The 10,652-nt window shown below is 38.9% G+C and overlaps 3 protein-coding genes across 3 annotated transcripts; 2 read left to right on the top strand and 1 right to left on the bottom strand.

The window, feature by feature from the left end:
* The first annotated feature begins 1,620 nt into the window (after window positions 1–1,620).
* On the top strand, window positions 1,621–2,504 carry LOC110707620. Its single transcript, XM_021885647.1, has 2 exons — window positions 1,621–2,013; window positions 2,082–2,504. The coding sequence occupies exons 1-2, from the start codon at window positions 1,621–1,623 to the stop codon at window positions 2,502–2,504; spliced, it is 816 nt and encodes a 271-aa protein (XP_021741339.1).
* A 1,387-nt stretch (window positions 2,505–3,891) lies between these two features.
* On the top strand, window positions 3,892–4,224 carry LOC110707619 (uncharacterized mitochondrial protein AtMg00810-like). Its single transcript, XM_021885646.1, has one exon. The coding sequence runs from the start codon at window positions 3,892–3,894 to the stop codon at window positions 4,222–4,224; it is 333 nt and encodes a 110-aa protein (XP_021741338.1).
* A 1,667-nt stretch (window positions 4,225–5,891) lies between these two features.
* Window positions 5,892–7,562, bottom strand: LOC110707569 (peroxidase 31-like). The gene has a single exon (XM_021885592.1). The coding sequence runs from the start codon at window positions 7,294–7,296 to the stop codon at window positions 6,301–6,303; it is 996 nt and encodes a 331-aa protein (XP_021741284.1). The 5' UTR covers window positions 7,297–7,562; the 3' UTR covers window positions 5,892–6,300.
* Between the last annotated feature and the right edge of the window lie 3,090 nt (window positions 7,563–10,652).

Raw genomic sequence — 10,652 nt, 5'->3', positions numbered from 1 at the left:
CGACGCTCAGTCTCGACGCCTTTGGCTCGATATCCGAGGTCTGTATTCGTACAACTCTGTCGACTCATTAAATCCTTTCGGATTAATTCATCATCTGGGATCGGTGATTCGATTAGGTTCGACCCGAAGGGTTCAGTTAAGATTAAGCTGTAATATCAATTGTACCTCGATATTACTGATCGGAAGCGGCCTCCACCTAGGCATTCCGATCACTTGATCTTACTGAAGAATTAACTCTGTAATAATTCTGAACCTTCTATCGGAAGAATACACTTGTTGGAAGGACACCATTCCTTTCACACTCTTCTTAGGGACATATTCCCACCAGTCACTCTCTTTAACATACACTGCATGAACCCATTTTACCCATAATGAGTCTTCCTTTTGTGCTATTTTCCAAACATACTTCCCAAGAGCAGCCTTGTTCCAGGTTTCACAGTCCCTCATGCCCAAACCCCCAGCCTTCTTGTCTTTACAAACCCAGTCCCAAGACATGGGAGGGGCCTTCCTCAGAATTGCACTACCATTGCACAGAAAAGCCCTGCAAATTTGAGTTATTCTCTTAACCACCCCATCAGGTAACAGGACACATTGAGACCAATATGTGTGGAGGCTAAGAAGAACAGTGTTGACTAGAAGGCTTCTAGCTGCATAAGAAAGGTTTCTGCTTGACCAGCATGTAATCTTGGTCAACATTTTATCCACCAGGCAGTCATAATCCTTGTTAGAAAGACTTCTAACATTTAAAGGGATACCCAAATACCTAAAAGGAGTATCACCTTCCACAAAACCAGAAGCCCTCAAAATGTCAAGTTTCACAGCATTTGCTACATTACCAAAGTAAATGGCAGTCTTCTCAGCACTGGCCTATAACCCAGAACATTTCTCAAATAATTTTAAGACTCTGACCATAAGAGACACTGACTTCCTATCACCATAACATAACAGCATCAAGTCATCAGCAAATGCTAAATGGTTCAAATTGAGCACCTTACATCTAGAGTGAAATTTAAAGCTTCTCATACATCCCACTTTCTTCAATAACCTAGAAAGGTATTCCATGACAATCACAAAGATAAGAGGAGACATTGGATCTCCCTGCCTGATTCCTTTCTTGCCCTTGTAGAAGCCATTAAGACCTCCATTCAACATAATGGAGAAAGAGGGGGTTGAAATGCATTGCATAATCCATTTCACAAACACAGGAGGAAACTTAAGACCAGTAAGCATGTCATTTATAAAGTTCCAGTTCATGGAATCATAAGCCTTCCTAAGATCCACCTTGATAGTGCATCTAGGAGCCTTTTTCTTATTTTTATATCCCTTTAAGATATCTTGACAAATAAGAATGTTATCCAATATGGATCTTCCAGCCACAAAAGCACTCTGAACTTCATTAATTAAACCAGGAAGCACCTCCTTCAACCTGGAGCATATCATCCTAGCTACCACATACGCTTTTCCACATTCTGTTTCCACCATTCCCCTGTTGCATTCTCTTCTCTTTTTCTTCTTTCCCATGGCTGACTCTAAATCTTCTTTTCACCCTGCTCTTACTGTTATAAACATTAAGAATTTGGTTCCCATCACTCTTGAGATGGAGAACGTCCACTATGCGACATGGGCGAAACTTTTCAATCTCACAAAGTCATAGATCATATTATTCCTCCGGCAAAAGGCAAGGAGAAGCCACCTAAAATAGAGGAGGAGAAGGAGATGTGGGACACTCTCGATGCCACGGTTCTCCAATGGATCTATGCTACTATCTCTCATGATTTTTTGCACACAATTCTTGAACCTGACACCACGACGATGGAGGCTTGGAATAGGTTGTGTGACATATTTCAAGATAACAAACATTCCCGCGCCGTCATCCTTGAGTACGATTTCACACATACTGAAATGGAGAACTTTCCCAATGTATTGGCGTATTGTCAACACCTTAAGTCATTGTCGGATCAACTCAAGAATGTCGGTTCTCCGGTGGACAACAATCGGCTGGTTCTCCAGTTGGTATCCGGCCTCACCAAGCCCTATAATGGTGTGGCCATGTCAACCGCCAAAGTGATCCTTTGCCCCAGTTTTATAAAGCTCGCTCGATGCTTGTGCTTGAAGAGTATGGCCTCAACAAGGCAGCTCAAACCACATCCTCCGCTATGATTACTCGTGACTCAGACAATTATCATGAAACCACTGATCAATCGTCTTTACACAGCAATAACAATGGTGGAAAACGACATCAAAATCATGGAAATTCTAGCAAAAATAAGAATTCCGATGGGGGCCAAGGCAAGGGTACCTCTGATGGCGGCGGCGGCGGCTCTGGAGGTGAGGGGAAGAACGGCGACGGCAACAACCGCAATGGTGGACAACAGCATCATCCCCCCGCAACTGCATCGTCTTGGCAGCAGTGGATGCAGTGGCCTTGGATACAATGGCCCGTGACTCCTTATCCTTTCCCTACTAGGCAGTGGGCTAGGCCCAATCTGAACTTTCAGCAGTAGTGCCAACAGTCACAGCCCGATCTTCTAGGGCCCCGTCCTCAATAGCAGGCTTACTCGTCCACTACTCCAACAGATATCAAGGCGGCAATGCACACCCTCGGTATTACTCATTCGGATGCAAACAGGTACATGGACACCGACGCCATATCTCATATGACATCCAGGCAAGGTAATCTCACGTCTTATTTTAGTTTAAGAAATAGTCGTGGTATAACTGTTGGTAATGGCCAATCTATCCCAATTCATGGCTATGGACATACTAATTTAGCATCTCCCCATCCTCCCTTGTCTCTCAAAAATGTTCTGCATGCCCCTAATCTTATTAAAAATCTAGTGTCCGTTAGGAAGTTCACTACTGATAATTCTGTTTCAATTGAATTTGATCCATTTGGGTTTTCTTTGAAAGACTTACAAACGGGGATACGTCTAATGAAATATGAGAGTTGGGGAGCACTTTATCCCATCACCAAGCCATCGTTCTCTTCCCATTCAACTTTTACTGCTTTAGCTCCTTCCTTATGGCATGACCGTTTGGGACACCCGGGAGCGAATATTTTGAGTTCTCTTAGGAAGAATAAATTTATTGAATGTAATAGAACTGGAAATTCCAGTATTTGTCATTCATGTCCTCTTGGAAAACAAGTTAAATTGCCATTTGTTAGTTCAAATTCTTCTACTATTATGCCATTTGATATTATTCACACTGATCTTTGGACATCTCCTGTTTTAAGTTCTACTGATCATCGATAGTATATTCTATTGCTAGATGATTTTTCTAAGTTTTGTTGGACCTTTCCTTTGTCGAAAAAATCAGATTCTTATCCCACCATATTGAACTTTAGAACTTTCATTCGAACTCAATTTGAACGGGAAATTAAAAACATACAATGTGATAATGGTCGGGAACTTGATAATGGATCTTTTTGGAATTTTGTAAAAAGCATGGGTTTTCTTTCCGTTTGTCATGTCCTCATACATCTCCTCAAAATGGTAAAGCTGAAAGAAAAATCCGTACAATTAACAATGTTGCTCGTACTTTACTAGCACATGCTTCTTTACCTCCCTTATTTTGGCATCATGCTTTACAAATGGTGACTTACCTTCTCAATATTCTTCCTCACAAAAACTTGAACTATCGATCTCCCCTCTTGATTCTCTATCAAAAGGATTTGTCCTACTCTCATCTCTGGGTTTTTGGGTATTTATGTTTTCCCCTTTTTCCTTCTACTACCATAAACAAGCTCCAACCCCATTCTACACCATGTGTGTTTTTGGGTTATCCTTCTAATCATCGTGGTATAAGAGATTTGCTGACTATGTTTCCACTATTGGATTTACCCATAGTACTTTTGATCACTCTCTCTTCATTTATCGGCAAGGTATTAACATGGCTTATATATTATTATATGTGGATAACATTATTTTAGCTGCTTTTTCTGCTGATCTTCGAAAGTCCATTATTGTCATTCTTAGCTCTGAGTTTGCTATGAAGGACTTGGGTCCTTTGAGTTATTTCTTGGGGATTGTTGTTACTCGTCATGCAGGTGGCTTGTTCTTGTCACAAAATAAGTATGCATTAGAAATCATTGACAGAGGTGGCATGTCTTCTTGTAAGCCATCTCCTACTCCAGTTGATACTAAGCCGAAGATGAGTGCTACTTCTAGCACACTATATGCAGATCCCACTCTATATAGGAGCCTCGCAGGGGCTCTTCAATAGCTTACCTTCACACGACCCGATATCACATTTGTGGATCCACAAGTGTGTTTATTCATGCATGACCTGGAAGAAGAACACATGCTTGCTCTCAAGCGCATTGTGCGCCATATCCAGGGTACTCTAGACTATGGTCTTCATTTGTATCCTTCTTCTACATCTACTCTTATCTCATATACTGATGCAGATTGGGGTGGATGTCCGGATACCCGCAGATCGACTTTAGGTTATTGTGTGTTTCTAGGTGATAACTTACTATCGTGGTCTGCAAAAAGGCAACCTACTTTATCCAAATCCAGTGCGGAGGCATAATATCGAGGGGTTGCTAATGTGGTTTCTGAGTCATGCTGGTTACGTAATCTTCTTTTGGAACTTCATTGTCCCATTAAGAAGGCTACTTTGGTATATTGTGATAATGTTGGTGCTGTATATCTTGCTGGTAACCTTGTTCAGCATCAATGCACTAAACATATTGAGATGGATATTCACTTTGTTCGTGAAAAGGTTGCTTGAGGTCATGTTCGTGTTAGGATCATTTTTTACATGTACCATCTCGTCATCAGATTGCAGATATCTATACTAAGGGACTCCCGTTGATTTTGTTTGAAGATTTTCGGGACAGTCTAAGTGTTCGACGACCTCCCGCTAAGACTACGAGGGAGTGTTAGAATATATCTCAATATATTTTGATTTGTATAGTTATTATATTTGTTAGGGGTATAATTAGCTTTATATGTATCCCTTAATTATAGCTAGTCAGTTGGTAATTCTTAGCCTAACATTACGCTTGTAATCTTGTATATAAGCCAAGATTGCTTAATGAATTAATCAAGAAAAATACTTCTTTCAATCATCTCTCTAAAAACTTCTCCGTTAACCACACCGGACACTCGGCCAGCACACAACAGTGACAACACACCAACACATGCTACCATCAACGCCCATCCCATGGATGCCGCAAATCACCTAGTTTTTCTTTCAAAAATTAAAACTAATTTATAAACAGTGGTGTCTAACTATCTATAGCTCCGTCTCCAATCCACAGATTCTACCCTCCCAATTGAATAACAAAATTACAAGATATTTCTCGGCCTCTCCACCTTTAGATTCGTTGCACGAAAAATAAAACAAGAAAAACGTAACGTTTGCGCGTCCACTTAATAAATCTGTTTCTACATTAATATCATACACGTCAACAATACAACCAGCACTAAAACAACTGTAATACAGTACTTCGTAATAGACAAATAACACCACAAACCTTAACAAAAAGTTTATGCTCAGATTATTAAAATTAAAATATTAATAATACTGTACAACGGAAAAATGTATTTGAGTGAGACAACCCTTTCAGAAAGGAATCCTAGACTAAAGGATCTCTATTTGACCTCCTCTTTAAATTCCAGCTTAACCGGAAACTTAATTAAATTCCGCAATCATAAGCCTTAATCAGGGAAGAGCTCATTAAACAGCTAAAATAATTAATGCACAAATTCCGGATTCAATTAGCGCTTATTTGGTTGACATAAAACAGACATGGGATATTAAAAGGTGAGGAGAAGACGTCATAGCATACCAAAACCTTGCACAAGTTTGCAATACAAAGTTTGTTAGCATTCCCTTGAAAACATATGAAATAAAAAAGTTTGCAATTTCTGATTGGAAATAAGTTCTCACAATCAACCAAATAACATTTTGTACATTAAAAATAAAATGCATTGGAAACACAAGTTCCAGTGAGTACATTCAAATTTATTCATTCCACTCCAAATACATGCAAAGTAGGATTGAAGAGTAATTATAAAATGAAGTAAAGAGATATAATTACATAGAAGTAGACAAATAGTACTACTCTATATATATACTTAATTTTTTTTTGTTACGAGACTTCTGACAATGTGAATACACAGAGACTCTATTCAGTAGTATAAAAACAGCACTCAAATACAAATTTAAAGAAAAAAAAAAAACGCAACAAAAAGGAATCAAAACATAAATTAATAAATCTATTAAAAAAAATATTACAAATTTGTAAATTTGTAATAACTCATCTGAATTTTCTTTATTTTGTTGATTTTTTCAAGATTGATTATTGTTGAAAGCATCACATCTTCGCCTAATCTCACCATGTCGCCCAGTTTTAACACCAACAAGACTCAACTTCTGCATTGCTTTCGCAAAATCACTGAAGAACGCATTCTGATCCTTAGCATACAACTCTACAAACGGTCGTGTTCTCGGGTCGGTGAATAAGACCCGATCGGAAGCCAAAATACCCCAACCTTTCGGCAAGTTCTGGAAGTAGACATTGTCGAACTTGTTAGGGGTCATTATATCATTGAACACTGAAAGACTCGGATCTTTTTGATAGCCCGAACAAGCCTTTTCCAATCCTTGGGCCAGTTTCGGGTTGTAAGTCGGGTCGTACTGTTGGGTTGTGCTGTAGTTGTAGATCCCGGAAGCGAATTCCGAGCAGTGTGAGAATCCAATGGTGTGTCCACCACTCAAAGCAACCATTTCTCGGACAGAGAATTTTTGTTTAGCGAAGATTGAGATCATTTCATCGAGTGTCATCTTTGGTTTGGGTAGTGTGGTGGGGGTGACTAGTGAGCTTTTGGATACGATTCCGTCTTTGCGACCGAGGAGGAGGGAGTAGTAAGGGCCGCCGACGAATTTGACGAGGTTGCGGGTAGCGACGGCGAGGATGTCGGTGCAGGAGACGACGCCAGGGCAGGCGAGTTCGAGGGCGGCTTTAGCGCGGACGACGACGTCGAAGCCGTCGCCAGGGAGGGAGAGGTTGATTTCGGCGTCGCGTTCGGCGGAGTTGAAAGGGGTGGAGGTGATGAGAGTGGAGGCGTCGCAGCCGGTGACGAAGCAGTCGTGGAAGAAGAGGCGGAGGGCGGCGCCGGCGGTGGTGGGGTGGGCGATTTGTTTGTTGGTGGTGGTTTCTTCCATGATTGAGTCGAATTTGGGGCAGGATTTGGCGTAGTAGTTGGCGGAGAGACGGGATTGGGAGGTAGGGAATGAGAAAATGAGGGATGCGAAGATGATGAAGAGGTGCAAGTGGGGTGCCATGATGGAGGTGGCTACCACTAGTGAGTGGTGGTGGTTGAGGAAGGAGAGAGAGTGGGAAGGAGGTGAGTGGAAAAGGAGATGGGGTTTTAAAGAGAGAGAGAGAATGTGGAGGAGAGAAAATGGAATGGTGAGGGTGGGGGAGTGAGGGAATGGGGACAGTAGGATTGATGGATGAACGGATGAACGATGATGATTAGGGAAGAGTATAAGTTTTTGACTAAGCAATATTACAATGAGTAATAAATCTAACAATAATACTTCTTGTTGTTGTCATGGAGTACTTATATGATGCTCAACTAAAAACAAATGACGGATTTTCTAACAATTGTTCATCAAAAAAGCCTGATTTTATAGGAATAATTATTAGTTCAGTTTAATTCAATTCAACTAATTCGTATTAATATTATTACTCCTTCCGTCTCATAATACTTAGGACATTGAGGTAGACACATAGTTTAAGAAAATTACAAATAGGTCCATTTAAAACATTTGTTTATTATATAAAAGATTCTCTTCTGTATTTTTATATTGAAAGAAAATAACAAGTGGGGGTAGTGAGGACTGAGGAGAGAGAAAATAAGAAAAAATATTATTTTATCAGTGGTCTCATTTTATATTCAGTAACGTGTTAAGTATTGTGGAACGGACGAAAATGGGAACTGTGTCAAGTATTATGGGACGAAGGGAGTATTATAGAAGACTAGGACTATACACAGTTTGGTCTGGACTGTAACCAAACCAGACCAAACCGCATTTTAGTGGTTCGGTTTGGTTTATGGTTTGGTTTCGATTTTTTTGTAAATACGATTTACAGTTTGGTTTGGTTTTTCAAAAACTATAAACCAAACCAAACTGTAAACCAGTAAACCGTATTTTATTATTTATATAATTTTTCAAATAAATTAAAATAATTATTATAAATCAAAATAAATAAATAAAAAAAAACAATCAAATACGAAAAATCAAAATACAACAGGGTATACGAGCATACAACTATACGGTCAGTAGGTCAGTAGGTAAATAAAAATATGTTGCTATTGGATGAGTGCTTGGATATGTGGTAATATTGCTACCTGCTGTGAGCCCCTAATGTTATCAATCTGGACATGTTGCTACCAATTAGACATATGTATAAATTGTAATAATGACTATAATGTATTATGAATTTATGATGATAAATTGGTTGTTATTGTATTATGTGTTAGCACTCGGATTGTTATTATTATTGTAAATTTGTAATACAATTTAATTCGCTTGGTCTAATTATTTAAACTTTAGTCGTATCACCAAATTAAAAATAATTCTTAAGTCCTCTAACTAAAGTAGACAGGGAAGTAGGGTCGAATCCACAGGGAAACTAAGTCTTTCTATTTCTAAAAAATTAATATAATCTAAATTATCAAGTAACCAAATTGTTTTTGTGAGAATTAAACTAAGGAGAATAAATAAACTAATGCGAAAAAAAATAAGGGGAATAACAATAAATCGGTATAGGTTCACCAATAAATAATATTCTAGAGTAAAACATAACAATCAATTATCGATGCATCAATTAATCAGATCATAAAGGACTTTCGCTACGTATTACAATAACAGAATAATCTAGCGGTATTAAATCGCATCTCTCGAGTCTTGACTTAACCATTTATATTAACCTGCCTATTGAAACTAATCATAAAAATCAATTCTCATCTGTCGAATCTCGAATCAATATTTCATAACTCATACAATTAAACTAGGCCTAATCTAATTGCATAGCATTAAATCAATCAATAGGAAATTAATCAAGAATTGACAATCAACAATAATAAATTACCCATTCATATTATGTATAGATCCCCACGAACCCTAGAAATAAACTACTCACACATATTCAAATCTAAACTAAGCAAAACAATAAAAATCAAAGCAATTAAATTACTGAAAATGAAAGGGAAAGAAATCATTACCAAAATAAACGGAAATAATGAATTGCATAAACCAAAAGTGTTGAGAGAACAAAAGTACTAATGTAAGCTTAAAACTAAAATCTGAAAATTAAATAATGAATGACGTCCCTTGTTTCGCTTAACAAAAGCGTATTTATACTAAGCTAAAAAATCCTAAACTAAAAAGAAGTTTAATCGTCGCAAAACTCCTCTTGGCTCTTCTGCATCCTACCTATGGCCTGACCTATACTCTAAAGGTCCCAACGTGTCTCGGGGTCCGATCTAGGCTGACGAGGAGGTGGCTGAGACACATGTGGTTATGGCACATGCACCTGGGGCTGTGCTTGGGGCTGAGCCCTGGGAAGTAAGTGGGGGTAGGTGTAAGACTGCTGTCCGGCAGGGAAGCTATTCAATTCTATGTTAGGGAGAGTAAATACAGGAACGTAGTCCTTCCCTATCTTCACTAGCTACTCTAGGACCTGGCGGTGGTTAGGATTAACCCAGTTCAACCCCCCATAATAGTGCAAGTTCTGATAAGTAGCCCTCCCCACAGTTGGTTAACCCCTCATAGCTAGTCTCACTAAATTAAACCCCGCCTTTTTAATTTCTATCCTAGTAATTAGGCCACCAAAACAAAAAGGGGTTTTAACATTAGTATCAGAAGTGTTGGCATGCCTAATCAAATGGTCTATAATATATCGTGTAATGTTCAATCTACCATAACCAAACATATAATGCCCTATGATAGCAAGTTCTAAAGATTGGGCGTTATGAGGCTCATGGCGGGCCAAAAAACAAGTCCCGAAAAATCTTTGAAAGATTTATGGGACGAGGTGGTGAAAGGGGAGTGAACTACAATGTTGAATATTAGGGCAAGGTTTGCCCGTCAAAGGTAAATACACATTGTCAGCTTTATAGTCCTCTTGAAATTGGGGGGGGGGGGGGGAGGGATCAAGTTCAAATAACCTTGCAAATTCGACATAATTTAGTTTAACATTTCTATTGTTCAATCGAAAATGCAAATTAGGACCATGCTTTGAATTAACTACATTCAAAGAAGATAAGAATTCACGAGTAAGTTCCTAAATGTAGGAGAATACATATCAACAAATTTTCTCATACCAATGTCATTCATAAATCTCCTAATATGGTCATAAACACCTAAAGCATTTAGAGTGTCTTGGTGTAACCTCCGAGAAGAAGTTACCTCCCGATCATAAAGATTGATGAGACGACTCCGTTTTTGTGAAAGGAATGGTGTCCTTCCAACAAGTGTATTCTTCTGATAGAGGGTTCAGAATTATTACAGAGTTAATTCTTCAGTAAGATCAAGTGATCGGAATGCCTAGGTTAAGGCCGCTTCCGATCAGTAATATCGAGGTACAATTGATATTACAGCTTAATCTTAACTGAACCCTTCGGGTCGAA

This window comes from Chenopodium quinoa, unplaced genomic scaffold, assembly GCF_001683475.1.
Source record: "Chenopodium quinoa cultivar QQ74 unplaced genomic scaffold, ASM168347v1, whole genome shotgun sequence".
Lineage (NCBI taxonomy): Eukaryota > Viridiplantae > Streptophyta > Magnoliopsida > Caryophyllales > Amaranthaceae > Chenopodium > Chenopodium quinoa.
The sequence above is the reverse complement of the archived record's forward strand: the minus strand, read 5'-3'. Positions and strand labels throughout refer to the sequence as shown.